The sequence below is a fragment of the Sorex araneus genome, chromosome 1, assembly GCF_027595985.1.
Source record: "Sorex araneus isolate mSorAra2 chromosome 1, mSorAra2.pri, whole genome shotgun sequence".
NCBI classification, from domain to species: domain Eukaryota; kingdom Metazoa; phylum Chordata; class Mammalia; order Eulipotyphla; family Soricidae; genus Sorex; species Sorex araneus.
In genome coordinates this window covers 347,007,859-347,030,473 of record NC_073302.1, presented here as the reverse complement: position 1 = coordinate 347,030,473, position 22,615 = coordinate 347,007,859, and the positions used below count along the sequence as shown (strand labels likewise).

General features: G+C 43.5%; 1 protein-coding gene across 1 annotated transcript; it reads right to left on the bottom strand.

Moving 5' to 3' along the window:
* On the bottom strand, positions 1 to 14,546 carry LEPROTL1 (leptin receptor overlapping transcript like 1). Its single transcript, XM_055120110.1, has 4 exons — positions 14,339 to 14,546; positions 6,688 to 6,763; positions 4,050 to 4,236; positions 1 to 2,284 (listed from the first exon to the last, which is right to left on the bottom strand). The coding sequence occupies exons 1-4, from the start codon at positions 14,352 to 14,354 to the stop codon at positions 2,168 to 2,170; spliced, it is 396 nt and encodes a 131-aa protein (XP_054976085.1). The 5' UTR covers positions 14,355 to 14,546; the 3' UTR covers positions 1 to 2,167.
* Between the last annotated feature and the right edge of the window lie 8,069 nt (positions 14,547 to 22,615).

Genomic DNA, 22,615 nt, shown 5'->3' with positions numbered 1-22,615 from the left:
TCAAAGTGTGCAGTATATCTTTTATTTCAAAAACACCCACAAGCTAAAATTGATACTTAAAATCTTTATTGTTTCAGCATCAAAAGTTTTCTTTCCATAGAAGAATGGCAATGCAGTATCAGTGCATATTCTATGGAAAATTCATACCTCAAGTAACTAGCCTAGAAATCCGAGACAGCACTATGCCGAACTACTGTGCAGGGTTAAGGACACAAAGCTGCCAATGCAGTTAGTGCACAGCAAGAATATGCAGCGGTCAGAAAGTCTACGGCCGAGGGAATGGAGCAGCAGCAGTGCACTGCACTGACGCTCTACAGCAGAACACAGAGCAGGACTGAAGGAAGGATGCTCTCCGCACAGAGCCCCGGGCACAGGGACCCAGTTCTGTTCCTGAACCTTCCTCCTTAAGTCTAGAGCACTGTAACACTTAAGCCATTTTCTGCCTAATGAGTCATGGTTCAGCCACACGCAGAAAGTTTATTCTGCTTCCAATCACAGCCAAAAAGAACAATTAGGGTCCAGCAATAAAAACTGGCTTTTAGGCATCTTTAGTAAAAAGCTAAACAAACCCAAAGTTTGTTGCCATTTTCTTGAGAAATAAACTTTATGAAACAAAAAGAATGTTATTACTCAGTTTTGTCTGAAGGCAAAACAACTTTTACGTAAGTACATTGAAAAACAAATATTAACAAAACAATCTCAGACCAACTTGAGGATTTTTGTAACTAGCTTCTGAAGAAAGTACTGGTAACTATGAGAAGCACATAACTACTATCATTTGATCATGCCTGTTATGGAGAATTTTTTGGTCAGGTTTGTCTCTATTGTTGCTATACAGCTGGATTTGGCTACTTTGCGTTAATTCACACAATAAATGCCATTTGAAAAGAAAACAGCAGGTCTATCTTGATGAAATTAAAACAGTTGAAGAGGTATACAGGAAACTTGTCTGCAATATTTTAAAATTACATACGATATAGCCATAGAGAATAAAGATCTACAATTACCATGGTCTAAGTCTTAAATTGTTAATGCACGAATTATCTGAAAGACTAACAAATCGCTTGTTAATCGTTTCAAGGCCTTGTGGGGCGGGGCACTCTGAATGTATGGCATAGCAATTATATCCTAGGTAATTTCAACACTTCTAATTTAAAGTGTTATTAAACTATATTTGAAAAGTTATTTTACTTAATATATACAACATATAAAATAAGTTAAAAGGAGAAAGCAGGGAAAGGTTTTCTGGCATATATGTCCCAAATATACAGCCTTCCCTTACCAGTAGTAGTTCCATGTACATCCATTTTACCCATGGTAAAACATGAAAGGCTGATAGAAATCCAAAAATTTCACTTATAAATAGAAAAAGGATTCAAAAATGGATTTCAAAATTCCTTCCCACAACACAACTCACTCTACCGTATAATAAACATAAATAAAAAGCATCTCAAAAATTTGTTTTTTACACCCTTAAAATTAACAATAAATTTTAAGAATTGAGAAGAAAAGCACTCTTCTGTAGCAATTCCTTAAAATAATTCTCAATACACAAAACTCCTACTTACTGGCAAAACCAGCAACCCTTGTAGAGGGCAGGGGAATGAATACTCTGCCCCTCTGAGGTATAGTGCAGTGGTATTTGCTCTGAGTATCTAGTCTATAAAGAATGCAACAGTCTACATGTTTGCATAAAATTGGGAGTGGTATCATCCTGACTGATTGAAAACTCACTGCAAATTTCTGAAATAATGGCAGCTAAATAAGTCTGAGAGAAAAGATACACTAAATTTAGCCCAGTAATAAAAGTCAGCAGAATTTTGAATTTCTAACCAATGCAAAATGATTATTACATTTTAAAAATGTTTAACATTGCATATGGACTTTTAAATAAAAGGAAGAGGGAAAACACATAAATATTTAAATTCAGCAGGACACCACATATGGTTATGTGTGAAATCAATCAAGCTTTTCCAAAAGAGAAAAAACCTTTAATCCTTCAGCAAGTCTCTGTGAAAATAGTACGCTTACAATAAAATGAGAAGGGAGCACCGGAGTACCCCACGAGGCTTGCTTCCACCACTCAGCGCTGCTTCCCCATCTCCTGTGTGCATGGGCGACTGACAAATGACTGGAAGTCCACTCGACAGTAGTTCAGAAGGTCCTTTTACCACTGCTGCCAGCTGAAGTCATCATTGCTTCCAAAAACCAGGAAAAAGCCTAGTATAGTTGCAAAGATGACTGTATTTCCCGTGAGAACAAGTGCACAAGCTCCCCACTCAATCTATGAAAAGATAAAAACTCTCAGTTAATAGACCAAAAGGACAGGAAAGACAGGGATAGCTATAAGCCAACTGTGCCCCCATACAAATAAGATTTGTTGTAACATTTTTTACTAGATACTTAGTGGTACTTTAATATTGTTGTTTTAATTTATTCTTGGCTCCTGATAAAAATTAGAAGTTGGGCACACTCCATTCTGGGTCTGCCCACAACCCAACTTTGAGGCATACTTTCTTTCCTCTTCTCTCCCAAAATCTATTTTATTAAAATATTTTAAGATAAGTAAGTGTCAAGGCAAAAATTCAGGTGGAAAGATGGTTCAATGGGCACAAATGAGTACTGAAGCCATAAAATTTAATCCCTAGCATAATGTAGTCCCCCAAACACCAGTGTGTATGGGCCCCCAAACAAAACAATTATCCCAATCCCCATCCCCCACCCCAAAGCTACTGAAGGTAGTAATGACTTAAAAGCAAGTCTGATTTAGGATTATGAGGAAGTGGCATAGATTTCTACAATTTGTTGCTTATAAACATATTTGCTCTTGGGGACTGGAGCAATAGCACAGCAGGTAGGGTGTTTGCCTTGCATGTGGCTGACCTGGTTTGATTCCCAGCATCCCATATGGTCCCCTAAGCACCACTATGAGTAATTACTGAGTGCATGAGCCAGGAGTAATCCCTGTGCATCACTGAGTGTGACCCAAAGAGAAAAGGAAAAAATATTAAACATTTGCTTTAACTTTTCCTTAGTGTACCCAAAGTTTTCATTAGCTAGCATTTAATTCATAGCATCTGATATGTACACTTGTGTACATACTTTGCGACCTCAGTTTTGAGGCCACACCTAGGAATGCTTAAGTGACCACACAGTGATGGGAAACCGAACCCAGGGCTCCCACATGCAAAGCATGCACTCCGGCCTTCTGAGCCATCTCTCTGACACTTTATGTACATCTTTATTTAATTTTATTTTTTGTGTTTTGACCACATCCAGAAGTACTCAGGAATCCCTTGTGGTGGGGCTTGGTGGACTATCTGTGGTGCAAGGGATAGAACCCAGGTCAGTAACATGGAAGGCAACCACTTTACCTGTTATACTGTCTTTCCAGCCTTCATATATGTACTTTTAAAGAGAAGTGGAAGAGAGGGGCAGTAATCACCCACTCCATCTGGCCTGTGCCTTCTCTGCCTTCAGGAATAGAGGGAATCTACTGAGCTCACGATTAAGGTGAGTGTGTAAAGAGGCATATGTAATCTAGCCCTTCTCTTTTTTACTTTTTGGGGTCACCCCTGCTGTGCTTAGGCTTACTTCTGGGTCTGTGCTCAGGGATCCCTCTGACAGTTGTTGGGGGACCATATGGGGTGCCAGGGATTGAACCCCGAGTTAGCTGTGTCCAAAGCCTTACCTGCTGTACTATCTCTGCAGTCCCAATTTCACGTTTGCAGGTGTACAGGGAAGGCTGTGGTTATTCAGCAGTAGATTACGGGCCAAATACTGGCAAGCCAAGTTCTTTTTCCCTGCAGCAGCAAGGATTGAACCCAGGCCCACACGCATGCAAAGCATGAGCCTCATCACTGAGTCACATCTCTGGTCTCTAATACAGTATTTCTATCAATTAACAACAAAGAAAATAAGATCTGAAGCTCTATTTTCTAGGTTCCTATGTCTCTCATCCCCTTTTTCATATTATTTAACAAAAATTTATTTTTGGGAAAAATCTTAATACTAGTTTCTATAAAATAATCAGTATAAAAATCACTTACCAGATGTGCTCTGGCAAACACAATAGGGAGTCCAAAAGCTGAGACAACAATGCCTGTTGTAAGAAATATGGCAAGTTCCTTACAAGCATTACTCATAGCATCTGTATCATCCACTAATCTTCTCGCTATGCAGTATGGAATAGGTGAAAGGATGTAAAAAAACAGAACAAAGAGGGGCCAGTATTGGCTAGAAAAAGAAAAATAAGTTAATGTAGTTTTTGCTACCTAAGTAATTTTCCCATACAGAAAATAAACTTTCATTAAATAAGGACAAAAGGAATTAAAGCAAGATACAAACATGACTCAGTTTAAAAATAAGTTATAACCTGATTACTGAAGAGGAGCATTTATTTTTTTTTTTGCTTTTTTTTTGGGGGTCACACCTGGCGATGCACAGGGGTTACTCCTGGCTCTGCACTCAGGAATTACCCCTGGCCGTGCTCAGGGGACCATATGGGATGCTGGGATTTGAACCCGGGTCGGCCGCGTGCAAGGCAAACGCCCTACCCGCTGTGCTATCTCTCCAGCCCCTGAAGAGGAGCTTTTAGATGCATGTATTCCTAAGGTCTATTATGGACATGGCTCAGTGGTAATGCACATCCTAGTATGTTAGGGGTGTGGAAATGCAAAAACAGAAAACAAAAAACCAACCACCAAAAATCCACCCCAAGGAATAATGCTTTATGACAGTTGGAATCAAGGTCGAAAATTATTTTTTTGTTTTAGGTTATTAAAACGAATGAAAACTGGAATATGAGCACAATAAGTTTAAAATTCAAGCTTCATGCCCTTGACTTTCCTTTTTTTCCTTTTTGTCTTTTTGGTGACACCTGGCGATGCTCAGAGGTTACTCCTGGCTCTGCACTCAGCAATTACTCCTGGCAGTACTCGAGGGACCATATGGATGCTGGGGATTGAACCCAGGTTGGCCATGCACAAGGCAAACACCCTACCTGCTATACTATCGCTCCAGCCCCTCCCTTGACCTTTAATGTCTCATATCCTGCATTAGTATCAACCTGAAACACCCTAAACTTTCCATAGATCACAAGGAACTCCCTAAATATTGTTATCAACATATAAAAAAACAACATCGGAGACTGTCAATAAACCCTGACAATAGTTTCCTTAGAAAATATTTTCCTAATAGTCTGGGAATAAGACAAATTACAAATAGATGCATACTTAAGAAAAACTTTAAATACAAAAAATGTAAGTGAAAACTCAAAGTTGCCTACCTTTCACCTCCATCTTTCCTTTCCTACTTTCCTATTGAGTCTTAGAAACTTATTTATATTGCCACATAAACTTCCAAGGTACAAATGCATTATTGCATTTTTTTACCTAATATATTATCCTGAGTATCATTACATACTAGAATTTAAAGATCTCCCTCATTCTTTTTAAGACTTCCCAGAATTCCTATTGATACATATACCATAATTAAATTGAGGGGGGTTGTGTCTACACTCACTGGTATTCAGGGCTTACCCTCGGCTCTGTGCTTGGTAGGGCTTGTGGTTCTAGGGACTGAACCCAGTTTGGCAGCACACAGGCAAGAGCCTTACTCACTGTCCTATCACTCCAGCCCCTAGAGACCTTCAGGGTGCCTCCAGTTTATCTGGTCATATAAAAGGCTGAACGAATCAGCCACATTCTCTTCCCTTCCCTACTGTAAACAGCTTTGCAAACATCAAATAGATTTGTAAAAAAATTCTAAGAATTGAAAAGGTCTGCTCAAAGAATGCATACATTTTGAAAGCTAGAGGCAAACTAACCTCTACAAAGACTGCTACTATTTTACTTCTGGTCACAGTACAGTACAGTGCCTGTTGGCCCAGATCTCTTACCTAAGCCAATGGATTTCTATTTTGAGTGAGCCAGAGTATACTTAAGTTTTAAGTGCTTAATGCCCATTTTTCTATTGTCTATTAATTTCACTTATTTTGGGGGTACATCCAGAACTGCTCAGGGCTTACTACTGTCTCTGCACTCAGGGATTACTCCTGACACTGCTTCAGAGACCATGCAGGATGCCAGGGATGGAACCAGGGTTGGTCACATGCAAAGCAACTACCTAGGGGCTGGAGCGATAGCACAGCAGGTAGGGCGTTTGCCTTGCACGCGGCCGACCCGGGTTCTAATCCCAGCATCCCATATGGTCCCCTGAGCACCGCCAGGGGTAATTCCTGAGTGAAGAGCCAGGAGTAACCCCTGTACATCGCCGGGTGTGACCCAAAAACCAGAAAAAAAAAAAAAAGCAACTACCTACCCACTATACCATCTCTCCAGCCTCAGAATTATTTTATTAATTCTTTAAATGATTTCTATCCCGAGGAAAGTTCTGTTTGCATGACAATTACTTAGTTCATTGTCATTTTGTCAATAAATGGTCAAAATTACACAGCAGTGCTGGTCTACTGTGCTGCCATTAAGACAAGGAACAATAGACGTCTTTTTTGCATGCAGGTATCCTAAAAGCTTTAATAATAAAATTTAAGCAAAGACAAAAAGGTTTGTCCTGTACAAATGAAAGTTTCTCAGGATGACTTCCATGGCAATGAAAAGGTGTTTTAATTAAATTTGAAAGTGGAAAAAAAAAAATACTCTTAAGCAACCAGAGAAAAATGTTACGTACTTGTATTTTGGAAGGGCACATCCAAGCATCAAAAACATCAACCCGATTGCTCCTCCAAAGGACAAACTAATCAAAGCTGCAAAGTAAATAAAAACCATCAAAAATCATTCAAACTAAATCAACATTGTTTTTATTATTGCTATTAACAATCTATTCATTACCTATGATCCCAGAAGCAAACAGCAAAACAAAATGCTAAAGAAACTCCAAATATATTAAAAGTGAGCTCTCTCCAAAAGTGTAACAGAATGAGTCTTTTGTGGCACAGTCATGGCAAAATAAAGTAATAATTATTTTCAAAGTTCTGAACTACTGCTCTCACACCACCACATTCCCCAATTACTGGTTCCACTCCTAATGAGTACCTCAGTCCACAAGATCAATACTCTTCCAAGGATTAGTATTTTATTTTCTCCATAGATCATTACAATTTTGACAAGCTGTATTCTTGGTAGCCAGCTGAATTTCAGAAGGTTCATTGTAGGGGGAAGCCTATGAATCAGCTTGTTTTTCAACCCAAGTGCCTTTCCATGCAGTGCACAAAAATGACAAGAAAAATGTGTCCACAGATACCTGTAGTTAATATGTTAATTTTACTGCAGATCTTTAAACAGTTACAAAACTGTAGCTGAGGAAAACATGCAGGATATGGGGTATAATCCCGTAGCAGCACTATTTAGAACATATTACCAACAGTAGATGTTACTCTCTGTAGGAAATTCTAAAGGTGAAATACAGTTTCTGATGTTAAATATGCACTTAAACAAACATTACATTCTATGTTTTTTCACGTATCAGTGACTAGGAACAACTTTCTTGAGTACACATAAATCAATGGCCTAGAATTCAGCACAAAAACAGATGGCCAACTTTTTTTTGAATTCTATACAACTTGTATTTCTGGAATTATAATGGCTGACAAAAACTTACAAGAAAATAACCTAGTCTGTTAATCTTAAAACAAAATGAAGGCCAAGATGTGACCCCGGGGGCCGCATGCACGTGTGGCTCCTCCACTGCTGCACGAGCGTGAATCCAGACCCAGCTGAACCAACTTCAACATGGACTGCTCCTTGCAGATTGTCTCCAGCCAGAGAACTAAGCCAGGACCCCATGCCCGCCCAGGAGGGGAAAAGTATTTCTCTCTCTTGCCTGTCCCTTCCCGGGGATGAAGGGCGTGGGGACCGCCATATTATGACGACCACAGATGGGGTTTACAAGCTTGCAATGATCGAATATCCGGAAGAAATCTCCCTGGACTTAGTTGTTAAAGTACAGAAATACAAAACCGCACGGCTGCTACTGCGGCCCTCGACCTCATTTCTCTTCACAACAGGTCTGACTCTAGTGGGGTGCTCCTAATAATAATGGTGAGTTTTGTGTTGAAATATTAAATGTAACCAAAGTAAATAGAAAGTAAAGTGAAATTTATCAGTTACAAGGTGGGGGGGGGTGCGGGGGTGGGCAGGATGGGAGGTGTACTGTGGGTTTTTTTTTTTTTTGTCTTCGGTGGTGGGATATGGGCACTGGTGAAGGGATGGTTGTTTCAGCATTTTATGACTAAGACTTAAGCCTGAAAACATTGTAATTTTCCACATGGTGATTCAATAAAATAAAATTAAAAAAAAAAATGAAGATTCAAAAAAGGTGTGAAAGGTCTCAAAGTTACCAAGAGGAAAGCTTATATATAAAAGCTTACATATACATAGATATGTGTATATATATATATGTGTGTGTGTGTGTGTGTGTGTGTGTGTAGGCCTATATATATGTGTGTGTGTGTGTAAGCCTACACACACACACACACACACACACACACAGAAACAAAATAACCAGAAAAAAACGGTTAAATGTTGGGGCTGGAGTAATAGCACAGCAGGAAGGGCATTTGTTTTGCACATGGCCGACCCGGATTTGATTCCCAGCATCCCATATGGTCCCCCGAGCACCACCACCAGGTGTAATTCCTGAGTGCATGAGCCAGAAGTAACCCCTGTGCATCGCCAGGTGTGACCCAAAAAGAAAGGAAAAAAAAGGTTAAATGTTGCCAAGTATGACAGATACACAATGCTGCTCTGAATTAAAATGGTCTTGATAAGCAAGGACACTCACTGCTAGGGTAGCCTGGCAGATTTTGTGTTAGGTTCAATCACTGAGATGGGTCATGCCAACCCTGAATCCATTGATTTAATCCTTACTACCATAGTTCTGGTAATAGAAAAAAAAAAACTGGCACGTTTATTTTAGAGCAAATGAGGAACTTAATATTTATGAGAGATACAAAGTAGCCTAGGAGAATAACAGAGTTCAACCATTTACTGTGTTCAGTTAAACAGTTCTTCACACTCTGATCTGCCCACTCTGACAAAGATCACACCTGGCCGGCTCTCCACATGCCATAACACACAGGCCCTCTGCTCTTTTCTGAAATCAGCAAGCTTTCTCATTTCCAGGTTTTTTGCTTTATGTCCTCTTTCCCTCAGGCATTATTTTATTTATATACTTTGTTCAATAAATATTTCTTTATTCCAAACCATAATGTCCCGAAGTAGAGAGAGTTAAGAAGGAAACTGTCTGCCATAGAGGCGGGGGGTGGGATTGCGTGGGGGTGTTGGGAGGGATACTAGGGATATTGGTGGTAGAAAATGTGCACTGGTGGAGGGATGGAGTTCAATCATTTTACAACTGTAAATCATGAAAGCTTTGTAACTGTATCTCAGGGTGATTCAATAAAAAATATTTATATTTATTGACGGCCAAATACACAATAGACAACAATGCTGAAATATAAGGACAGAAGAGAGAAAGCCCTTTCCCACCCATGGACCTGCATTCTTGATTCCCTCCTTTTTCCTCCAGGTTACCTATTTTTCCTTCACATCAGCTCAGTCATCTCTTCCTCAGTGAAACTTTTCCAAACCTCTGACTATAATTATAAGACTCATTCATTTGTACATTTGTTCTAATCTATTGAGTACCTACTGTGTGTCATACAATGATAGAGCAATAAATAAATACCAAATTTCTTGCTCTCATGAGGTTTACATTCCATAGGAAGAAGGAATCATTGTAGAAGAATTAAAAATGTAAGAAAGCAAATAAAGGGGGCTGGAGCGATAGCACAGCGGGTAGGGCTTTTGTCTTGTACTCATCAATTTACTCAAGCGGGCACCAGTAACATCTCCATTTGTCCCTGTCACGTTCAGGGTCAGGGAATGAAGCCCACTATTGTTACTGTTTTGGGAATATCGAATATGCCACAGGTAGCTTGAGAGGCTCTGCCGTGCGAGATTCTGCATTGCTCCCTAGTTTTCCAGTAGCTTGGCAGTCACACCCACAAACTGCCCCCAGAGCCATGTAATAAATTTTTTAATATATTTAAATATTTAAAAATATTTGCTTATTTATTAATTTGCAAACAATGATATACAAAGCTTCTGTTGGCATGCTTTCATATATAAAACACTCAAACACACCCCCACTAGCATGTTTGCTTCCCATTAATCTAATATCCACTTATCATCCTCTGCAAACCTCAGGGGACCATATGGGATGCTGGGAAATGTCCAGTTATAAAAAAAATCAGGTAGAAGCAGGGAATGGGAGTGCTCCTCTAGACACAGTGGGCCCAGAAGGCATGCCGGATGAGGTGGCAGCTGAGCAGATTACGACAGGAAATGAGGTTTCGTATCAAGCAGCCACGGGAGTGAGCACTCCAGGCCAAGGCCCTTTGTATGGTATGCAACCCCTGTGCATAATACAAACTTCTCAGTGATCACTTTATGCCGACTTCTCTTCCCTTCTAAATTGCTCACTCCACAATAACAAGAGGGGCTTCAGGGACGCTCAAAGCTGGAGGGATATTTTACAGACACAGCCCTGGGTTGGATCATCCACAGAGCACTGCTGGGAGTGACCCTGAAGCACCTAGCCAAGAGCAGCCCCCAAGGGTCACTGAGTGTGGTCCCTATACCACCAAAAGAAAGATTTTCTGTTGTTGATGCTCATGTTACAACTCTAGCACTCAGAAACAATGATCTATAGGATGAAGAAAAGGAAACCAAGGGGGGAAAAGAGGCAGGAGGAAGAGGGAAAAGGCGAGTGACCAGAGCTGAAGCAGCATATAACCCAGTCAGGAGGCACTGGGCTCTATCCTCTCTTAGCCACTAATTAGCTAAGTGAGCGAAGCATTAGTTCTCTCTTCTTTATAAAATGGACTGTCCTACATCTAAAATGGAAGTAATTCCTGGAACATTAAAGATAATTATCGTAAAATGTCTCCACTTTTTGGAGAGTGGAAGAGGGGCTACATCATATCCATTGGTGCTTGATGGACAATGCAGCTCCAGGGAATGAACCAGGATTGCTTACAAAGCAAATGACTTACACAGTATGCCTGCAATACCTCACCTAACCCTAATTATCTTCATTTTTTTTTAAATGCAGTTACCAAACACCTAAGTTCACTAGTAATTTATCTAAAAGTCATGTCACTAGAATATAGTTTAAGAGCCTTGGAGGAAACAAAACACACTACAGAAATTAGATGTTGGAAGATTCACACATTACAACTGACATTTATAAACAGTTCTTATGCTCTTATTCAGAGGTTATCAATTCTTTTTCTCTTTTCTGGTAGCACAGTTATTGTGTGTAAATTATAGAGGAACAAAAAATTTGGTATTAAGGAATCAATCACTCATGCTCATTTATATATTTTTATTTTTACAAGCAGCTCATGTACCCCCAACAGAATTAAGTGCATTTCTCAGAAGTGATTACTGTTATCTGTATCTTGTGATACTAAATTTTCTGTTTAAAACATATGAGAAATAGGGGGCAGTGCATACAAGAATTACAGACAAGAAGACTAAAATAAATCATTTTGCTTAATCAATTAAGGTTTGGGCCTTAATTGACCACACCCTGAAGTGCTCAGGAGGCTCTGTGAACTTGGGATTCCTGCATCCCAACTATGCACTCAACCAGTTGAGCTACCTCCAGTCTTGAAAAAACAACTTTATGGGGCTGGAGCTATAGCACAGCGGGGAGGGCGTTTGCCTTGCACGCGGCCGACCCGGGTTCGATTCCCAGCATCCCATATGGTTCCCCTGAGCACCGCCAGTAGTAATTCCTGAGTGCAGAGCCAGGAGTAACCCCTGTGCATCGCCAGGTGTGACCCAAAAAGCAAAAAAAAAAAAAAAAAAAAAAAAAGAAAAAAACAACTTTAATCAGACTGTTAAATCTCAAAAGCACACAAGTTTGTAGCAATTTTGCCAACAGGGAAGGGGGCTTAGAATCTTCACTAAGGGGAACTGTTCTCAGGCAGAGAACAAGTATTTGTGTCCTTCTTTAATAAAAAAAAAATCCGAAATCTAAATTTAAGTATACTCTTTAAAAGAAAGCTAACTTGAAAAAAACAACAGAACAAACACCTCCTCACCCCCAACTCACCAGATCCCCCAACCCCAGCCCACCCTAGAATCTGCTTTGATCCCCTACAAATAACTGTAGGTTGTATCTCACCTTCCAGTCATCCTGAATAAGATTAAAAAAATACAAAAACAAAAACCAACATGGTTAAGTAAATTGCTCAAAAATATTCTCAAAACTTGTTAAGTTTCCCCGGATAGAGTCGGGAACACCAAGTAAAATGTGGTTGGGGACCCCGCGCAAGAAGAGAGAAGCGTACTGAAAGTAGACTAGACACTGAACCCGATGGCTGTTCAATACTCCTATCGCAAACCACAACACCCAAAAGGAGAGAGAACAAAATGGAATGCCCTGCCACAGAGGCAGGGTGGGGTGGAGGTGGGGGACGGGAGTGGAGGGCGGGAGGGATACTGGGTTCATTAGTGGTGGAGAATGGACACTGGTGGAGGGATGGGTTTTCCAACATTGTATGAGGGAAACACAAGGACGAAGATGGGTAAATTTGTAGCTGTGCCCTCATGGTGACTCACTTATTAAAAACAACAACAACAAAAAACTTGTTAAGTTTCTCCAGTCTTATGAAATCAGCAATGAGCGTTCATAGGCTGATTTATATACGAACGTCATCATTTGTGCTGAATAAACTGTTGCTCTAGATGACACATCAACACGGCGAGAATTTATACTGTAATTGAGTGATGCAACATAGATGAGCCTGGTTTCTACTCCCAGGATAGTCCAGTCCAATTATCTCAACCCTCTACAGCCAAGGAGCTGGTTGTGCGATTACAAATCAAATGGAGTAGAAGGATCAATTCTCTAACCCGGGAAACCCCCAAATACAATAAGAGGTAAAGCACTCAAGCAAAGGGACTCCAGTGACATCAATACTGTCCCCAGACGCAGAGTTGACAGAAGAAATATCCTAATTAACAATCATGGCAACCAGAAAAATCATCTTGAAACCGAAAGTGCTCAAAGTACAATTCCATGTGATACACTTTCAACTGATAACCACTGACCTAGGTTTCAAGGAGGAATTACATGATATTTTCTTAAAAGAGAGATTCGTGGGGCTAAGGGATATGGTTCATTATTAAAGTGGCCCGGGTTCGAGCTCCAGCAAAGAGGTCAAAGAGATTGAGATTTAAGCATCAGTCGCTTAGGACGAATGATTTCCCTGGTTTTACCCAACATGCTAAAAAACGTAACTGTCCTTCATCTAAACTTTTTAAAAGGCCGATTCTAGGTAAGATTGGAAAGTATCTCAGATGCTTCGGTATATCGGATGGGAAAGGAAGTACTGCCAGCTATTAAAAATAAGCACCAAACACTCCCATCAAACTTCACTTCCTGCTTGGCTGCCGCTTCTGCAGAGGGGCCGGTCAAGAAATCAGTGTTGGTTAGGACGCACATTGGAAACGCTCGTTGCGCACCGGGGTTCGCTTCCCAAGCACCCAACGGGAATCGCCAGGCAACCATTCCCAACCCGAACAGCAAACAGGAGCGCCAACCTCTCCATTCCCGGGAAGTTTGGGCTCCAGTTTCTCTCCCCGGGGAAAGAAACCACCCCCCCCCCCCACACACACACACCCCAAACATAACAAACGAACCGCCGGTGAAAAAAGGCTCAGCGCGCGAGGGCGGGGAGGGGAGGACACATGCGCGGTTCGCGGGGTGGCCCCGGAGATGCCCGGTGCGGCGAGCGGCGGCGACCAGCCGGGATACCGCCCAGGACCGTCCATGACACGCCTGGGGTGTTCCCGAGGGATGCGCGGCTCGCTGGGCACGCGGACCCCGCACTCGCCAGCTCCCAAAGGCCGGACCCGACGTCTCCTCCCCACACCCCCTACACCACTCCGCCGGCCTCGCTTCCGAATGCAAACTCCTGCAAAAAAAAAAAAAATCCAACCCCCCCAAAATGTATCCGGTGGCCCAAGTCGCTGCGGAACTCCTGCGACCCCGCGCCCGGCCACTCCATCCTTTGTACTGGGGTGATGGGCGGGGGCACGCGGCCGGCGAGCAGAGCAGGGAAGTGGGTCTGGGGGAGGGGAAGCCCCTTCCCCGAGGGCACCGCGCCCACCTCCCCTCCCAGCGCCCGGACCCCGCGGCGCGCGTCTAGGCCGGGGAGGCGGTGTAGGGGCCGTGTGGGACGCCCCCCACCCCACGCGCTCCCGCGGCCCCCTCGAGCCTCCCGGAGCCCTGGCTCCGGGCCCACCTTTGATGCCGGCCATGGCGCTGACGTCGCTCCTGGCTCCCAGGGCTGAGGCGGCGACGGCCGGGAGCCCCGAGACGCGCGGCGGCGGCCAGACAACACCCGGAAGTGCGCGACGCAGCACTTCCGCCCGCGGTTCGCGCTCGCGCGGGGCTGCAGGGCGCGGGCCGACCCTCTCCGCGCGCGCTCGCCGCCCGTCCGCCCCACCTCGGCGCGCGCCCCGCAGCCTCCCACGGCTGCGCCGAGGCTCGCGAGCGCGGGGCGACGGCGGGGGCCGGGATCGTTGTTTTTTTTTTTTCTTTCCGAAAGCGCTGGCGTTTCTCGGCTCCGCCGGCTGTGGGTATTCTGGGCTTGGCTCCTCCTCCTTGTTCCCCTTCGCAGAACTGGGGTGCTGGCTAGCGCTCACTTTCGGAGACAGCAGCTGTCCCAGCCAGCCAGCCAAGGGTGGGCTTACTACAAATCTCATTCACTGTTTTGGTGTATCTTCCTCTCCCCCCCCCCCCAGGAGATCATAAGAAGGCTAAAAAAAATGGGGCTTGGGGAAAAACCCAAACACACTGATTTTTTAAGTCATTCTGCAGATGCATCGAACCTTTGCTCTGTGTGCTGGTTATTGCGATCAAAACTTGATACCAGGGGGCTGAAGCGATAGCACAGCAGGTAGGGCGTTCGCCTTGCACGTGGCCGACCGGAATCGATTCCAGCATCCCATATGGTCCCCTGAGCACCACCAGGAGTAATCCTGAGTGCAGAGCTAGGAGGAACCCCTAAGCATTGCCGGGTGTGACCCAAAAAGGAAAAAAAAAAAACTTGATACCAACCGGAGGAAGTATGGAATTGCAACATGGATAATTTCTGGGAACACGAGAGGGCGGGCCTAGGAAAGCTTAGACCTGTCTGGGGAGAGGTTCCAAAGGAAGGAGAAATGGAGAAAAGGCCCCGCGGGGCGAGGCCAGGGTGAGCCTGTACTGCAAACTTGGAGCTCCCAGAGCTTGGTCTATTGGAGGTTCTTGGGATTGCTGTGGGTGGGGACAGGATCCTCTGGTTCTACAGTAAACCCTATGGAGTTTTCCCCTCTCAGCATGAAAGTCTGAGGGTGGGGGACGTTTACCCCAGCAGGTTCCTGTCATGGGCCACAGATGAGAGATCAGTCCAGCATTTCTCTGGAAACAAGCCAGCAGGACTGAAGTAGTGGGCAGGGGTTCCCAGTAAGGGGCAACTGCTCTCCTCCTTTTCTGCCTCTGATGAGGTGGGGAAGCAGTTTCATTTTTCTTTCCTTAGGCGTGGATGGGGCTACATTCGCTTCAGGGTGTTTTGCTTGTTAGGCGATTGTCTTGGCAGTTGTTTTCAGTTTTCAATTTACCGCTGTTACTCATGATCTCAAGGCCGATCCCATCTGCTGTAAATCCGTGCTGCCAGATACTATTCTTTATCTCAGTGGTGGGAGTCCATCTTGCTATACTCTGCCTGGCAGTGTCATACTAGGCCTGCGGAAGTGGGACACAGTAGTATTGGGGGCCAGTGGGCCCTAGTCTTGATGGAGGCCTCCAAGCCTACTCCTAGCAGTACTACTTTAGGGGCGATGACATGCAGTGACAGGGATTTGAACTAGGGTCAGCCTAGTTTTAGGAAAATGCCTTTATCCCTGTACCATCCTTACTTACCTCCACTAGTTTCAGCTTCTAATTAGAACATTTCAAATAGGTCACTTGACATTTAATGTCCCAGTAAGTGCATAAATGTCTTCTTGGAGGAGGCTTCCTTCTATTCTAATTACTACCAAAATATTATTCTGTGGTTTCTTGTGCAGTGGAGATAATTTCCACTTAAGGATCTTGGTAGCAAAAAACCAGGTGTCCTTGAACATTTGCTGTGCAAGTGTGTATTATTTAGATACAGTCGGTGAGCCAGCGACTCTCTTCTCTGAAAACTGGAACAGGCGTATGCATCCTTCTGCCCAGATACCTTGGAAGAAGATATACTTCCTGGAGAAGTTATTCCAACTCAAATAGTCACCCTGACACCTATCCTTTTTGGCACGGCCAGTTGGTGGTGTCAGTGCTTAGTCCTGGCTCTGTCCTCAGGGATCACTCCTGGCCAGCTCAGGAGACCATATGAGGTGCTGGAGATCAAACCTGGGTGGGCCACTTGCAAGGCAAGCACTGTACCTACAGGACTCTCTGATCCCCTTTTGTTCTGTTAGAAGGTTGGTTTGGGGAAGCCTCAGCATTTAGAGAGGACTCTAAGGAAGCAACTGCCCTGCCAATCTGCAAAGGGCAGCCTGTTCAAGTGGGCCTAGAAGTTTGCTTCATCAGCACGGCCTGGGAGCTGATCTGCGCCACTTTGGAGTTCAGGGCTGTGGGAACCATGGAACTTGAAACAGGATAAGATTTCACTCTTTCTGGTCAGAGAGAGCAGTGAGTGGCCTTAATCTGGATGCCAGGTTCTTTGTCTTTGTTGGAGAAAGAATCAAAGGGTGAGACACAGAAAGGCAGCAAAAAAGGTTTGTAAATAGCTAGAAGATTTATAAAGTATACATCTTCATAAATGTGAATACTTAGTGAAGGCATAGGTGAAGGGCAGAGTGGAGCCTGCTGGATTTGGGGTGAGGATTTTATAGGGTGACTTAAATGAGGCATGAAATATTTAAAGGGGTTATTCTAATCTCACAGGTATATAGGGATTACAGGGTGCTCTAAGGTTACATGTATCATTAGAATTTCATTACACAGTTTGCATGGGAGTTAGTGTATATTTTGGCATTACTGGAGGACTAAGATGAAATTAGGGCCAGGGGTCTCTGTTGTGCATACATTCACAAACAGTTAAAACTAGTTCTTTTGAGTTCTCACATAAAAAGCTGGTAACTACAAGAATTGCAAGAATGTTGAGTGTTTCAATATTCTCAGTAATCTACCATTCAGTAATTTTCTATTGCTATAATTCCTACCTCATTTCCAAAGTATTTCATCCTGGATTGGGGGCCGGAGCGATAGCACAGCGGGTAGGGCGTTTGCCTTGCACTGGCTGACCCGGGTTCGATCCCCGGCATCCCATATGGTCCCCCAAGCACCGCCAGGAGTAATTCCTGAGCATTGCTGGGTGTGACCAAAAAAGCCAAAAAAAAAAAAAAAAGTATTTCATCCTGGAAATCAGATACGGTTGAGGGAACACAGTAGAGCTAGTAGGTCAGTAGTGTGGGAAGGATTGTACTTCTCACAGACAGGGTTATAGCTTGGCTTCTAGAGGAAGATCACATTTTAGGAAGTCTTTAGTAGCTTCCACAAGCCCCAGTGACCTAGTAAGTGCTGTATGCCTAATTTCCCCTATTGAGTAATAATAGAGTAGGATTGCAGATGTTGATACTTGAAATTAATAGGCAACTAGGATGGTTCATCAGATTATATGCCTCTATTCTTTTGCTTTTGTACCCACCAAATTCTAAGAGTTTGCTCTTGTTTTACTTTTCCTTGAGATTCAGTGTTTTCAGGAAAGAAGTACTCTCTACTCCATAAGGACTATTTTTGGTTTCCAGATGTTGAATCACTTCAGACCTTAAAAAGAGTTGTGGGGTTGGCTGAAGGTGATGGGTGCGGTGTTGGAATTACGTGCACGAGAAACCACTGATGACAGTATTGTAAATCACAGAGCCTCAATAAAAAATTTTAAAAACTAAAGAGTGTTTGGGCTGGGGAGACAGTACTGCAAGTAAGGTGCTTGTCTCATACACAGTTGACATGGATTTGATCTCTGGCACAATATATAGTCTCCAGAATACTGCCAGTAGTGTTTCCTGAGCATGGAGCCAGGAGAAAGCCCTGCTGATTGTGACTCCCAAGTAAGCTAAAAAAAACCAAACCAAACCAAAAGTGTTTCCAAGTGCTGTATTCCAAGATCACTTATAGTAGAATTTGAGCTGTTTCCTAAAAAGTGTAAATTCCTATGAATTAGTCAGCACTTTTTTGTCTTGGATTTTGGGCCACATCTGGCAGTGATCAAGGACTTCTCTGGCTCTGCAATCAGGAATTAATCATGATAGTGCTCAGGGGACCCATATGGGATACAGGGATTGAATCCTGGTCAGTCATGTGCAACCCCTGTGTGCTGTCTAATTGCTTTGGATCTAAATTCTTTTAGCACTTCTGAACCAGAACTTTCATGGTCTAAGCTAAGAAACTGAAAAAAATTTTTTTTTTGCTTTTGGGGTCACATCCAATGATGATCAGGGGTTACTCCTGGCTTGGGGGACCATATGGGATGCTAGGGATTAAACCAGGGTCGGCTGCGTGCAAAGCAAATGCCCTACCTGCTGTACTATTGCTCCAGTCCCCAGGAATCTAAAAATTTAACTCTCTTTTTAAATTATTCAAATGCAAACAAAAGCTTGAAAAATGATATGTATTATAAAATTTGAAACTTGATTTCAAAACTTTATTAGATGGCTTCCTATCTAATAAATATCCCTTAAAGTGAATCCTGTCTCTTAAAGCTAACTCACAAAGAGCAATGGGGTGAGAGAAAGAGAGCTATTTTGTTATTATTATTATTATTAATTTTTTTATTTTGGGGGCTGGAGCGATAGTACAGTGGGTAGGGCGTTTGCCTTCCACGCGGCTGACCTGGGTTCGATTCCCAGCATCCCATACGGTCCCTTGAACACTGCCAGGAGTAATTCTTGAGTGCATGAGCCAAGAGTAGCTCCTAGGCATTGTTGGGTATGTCTCAAAAAGAAAAAAATTAAAATTTTAAATTTTATGTTAGTTCACAATATTTGATTACATTTAATATTCAAATACCAATCTCACCACAATTATACCTTCCCACCACCCAAGTTGGGATGTTTTCATCCCAAGCCCCAAGCCCTGTCCCAAAACACAACTGAAAGAATATATTTTGTATTGTCTGCTATGAAGAACTGCTGAGCATGCTTACAAGAAAGGGTTCATATAGGAAACAATGTGAAGATTGTTCTATTTTGGCAGGAGCCATTAAAATATTCTATAGGATATCACTAACATGTTGTTAAAGTTTGAGTGATGTGAGCTTTGGTATATATGTCTGAAAATAATGTATAATGCATATATATATATTTCCCCCTATGATTTGTTGCCTACTGTCTGAACCCCATAAAATATGGTGTAGTAATTATCGAAAATGAGTAGGGAGTGTCTTATGATGTGTCCAGAAATACTTTCACTCATATATGAAGCTCAGCCTGAGTGTGTGGAAAGTGGCCTGGACCGTGGGGGTGGTTGGGTTATGGACGTTGGCTGCCGGAGCTGGGTCCCTTGGGGCAGGGAGGGCTCTCATTGGCCCCCTTCTGGGGCACCCTGAATGAAAACAGTCTGGTGTGGAGTTCAGTGGCATGGCTATGGGAGCCAGAAAAAGAGCTATTATTATTGAACAGCTGCTGTGTATCTGTATCCTTCAAACATTTATCCCATTTTATCTCTTCTCAATTTTGTAAACTTTTGCACTCTCTTATAGATCAAATAAATCTCAGAGATGTCTTCAGTTTTATTTTTTAACCTTTTATTATGGAAATATTTAAATATATGAAAGGTTATTCAGAATAGTATAATGAATCACATGGAACATCAACTTAATTTTTTGGTTTGTTTTTGGGCCACTCCCTGTGGTGCTCAGGGCTTACTCCTGGTTCTGTGCTCAGGGATCACTCCTGATGGGGCTCAGGGGGGCTATATGGGATATCAGAGATCAAACTTGGAACCACTTAAATGCTTAGTCACCATATTTCTGACCAGTTCTATGGAGTGGTATCTTGCTCACTGGCCATCCACCTGCATAGTTTCTGATAGGTAGGTACCCCCCTCCAGGCCTTTCAGCTCACAGCCCCACTACAGTAGTCCTGTTAAGTGACAGCTAAAAATTGGCTGCCATTCAGTCCCCAGTTGGGAATTGCCTTACAGGGTTCCTGTATTTTCTTGCAACCAAGTTCCCAAGTTCTTTCTAATTCAAGATGTCCCTGACCCTTTGCACCGCCCTGAATTCAGGAGGAATATACTCTTTTTTTTTTCTTTTTGGGTCACACCCGGTGATGCACAGGGGTTGCTCCTGGCTCATGCACTCAAGAATTACTCCTGGCGGTGCTTGGGGGACCATATGGGATGCTGGAAATGGAACCTGGGTCTGCCGCGTGCAAGGCAAACGCCCTACCTGCTGTGCTATTGCTCCAGCTCTGGAAGAATATACTTTTGTGCAGACTAGGACCTGCAATTAGGCAGATGCCTCTTTACTCCAGGCTCCAATTGCATGGCCTGACTTTTCCAGGTCCATGCCCTATCTACACTCCTCTGGCTTCCTTAAACTGTGTAATCAGGCATGCACTATAGCATCACTTCAGTAGGCCTTGGATAGCTTGTGATCCCCAAATCCTGTGGAGTTCTGCCCCAATTATCTCCATAGCCTTTCAGGTAGGACAAAGTCATCCTCCAAATATCAGTCTGAAACAGCGGTTTTAAATTAGCCACATCCAATCTCCATTTGGATTTATCACCTAATAGGGTCAGGGTTTCTCCAGACATTGGGGCACCTCGGTGTCTCTTATTTGAGGTTACCCCAGCCTGCCCTCTTGATCCTTCCCTGCAGACAGTAGAGTAACCTGACCTTGGCTTCAAGGGTATATTCCCACTGACACGGCATTATGGCTTGTTTCTGCTCCTTTCACCCAGCCTGTCTGGCTTGTATTTTGTTCTAGGTCCCTGGTTACTCCTGGAGGAGTAGTTCAGAGGAACTACTCCAATAGGGCAGGCACACTAGGCACTCCCAGATGTCAGTCATCCTGGCCCATGGAGCAAGTATGGGTCCCAACCATATGCACAGCCTTCTGGCAGGAAGGATTCTACTCCCTAAGGCAGCAACTACAAATTGAAAACCGAAGTCTGTTCATTCCTGTCTGAATTTCTTTGATCCATTTACACTGGCTTCGTTTGCCAGTTCCCAACTTCCTTCCAATGTTATCTCCCTAGTTCCTAGAACATGTGCTCAAAAGATCTGTGTGGGGGGGTGGGGGCCGGAGCGATAGCACAGCGGGTAGGTCGTTCGACTTGCACGCGGCTGACCTGGGTTCAATCCCTGGCATCCCATATGGTCCCCCAAGCACCGCCAGGAGTAATTCCTGAGTGCAAAGCCAGGAGTAACCCCTGAGCATAGCTGGGTGTGACCCAAAAAGAAAAAAAAAAAGATCTGTCAGGGGGCTGGAGCAATGGCACAGCGGGTAGGGCGTTTGCCTTGCACGCGGCCGACCCGGGTTCGATTCCCAGTGTCCCATATGGTCCCCTGAGCACCGCCAGGGGTAATTCCTGAGTGCAGAGCCAGGAGTGACCCCTGTGCATCACTGGGTGTGACCCAAAAAGATTTAAAAAAAAAAAGATGGAATTTAAAAAAAAAAGATCTGTCAGGTACTGGTAGGTAAGTGCTTAGTATACAAGTTGTGGTTGAATTAATGAATGATTGTTCTTCAAAGCACATTCACTGTTACCCAGGCTATCTTTTAATAGCTATTTCATTCTTTCTCTTTTCTTCTTGGTGATAAGAAGCCAGGTCACAGTCACATCCTTTGCAAGGTCCTTTCTGAAACAACCCCCCAGTTTCTATTCTATCATTCTTTTAAATTTTCTTCAATGCACTGATCACTACCTGTTACCTTCATTCAGTATTAGAATAGTGTTTCCCCTAGCTGCTTATTTAGGCAGTGGTTTCTCCTCGTGGCATTTGGAAAATTCTTTTTTTTTTTTTTTTGGCTTTTTAGGTCACACCCAGCGATGCTCAGGGTTGACTCCTGGCTCTGCACTCAGTAATCACTCCTGGCGGCGCTTGGGGGACCATATGGGATGCTGGGAATCGAACCCGGGTCGGCCGCATGTAAGGCAAACACCCTACCTGCTGTGCTATCACTCCAGCCCAACATTTGGAAAATTCTTACGGCAACCAAGTACAAGGAAATATATAAAGGTTCTGAGCTTCTGAAGCCAGAGACTATATTTCTTTGCTACTGTCGCTTACATCTTCCCTGTACCTAGCAGATAAAATCATGTGCCGTGCTGAGGACATAAATGGAATGAATACAAGGGACAGTAACCTTCCCCGGAAGGCTAGTGAGATTTTGGAAATACATAACTTGTCTGCATTTATTAGATTTCGCCCTGGTTTCCATGGTTTCCATGCATGGTTTCCATGGATGGTTTCTTTGTCTCCGCCCGCCGCATCTTCACGCCGCGTCTTCTCTCGGTCCCACCCACCTCTAGCTCCCGCCCTTGG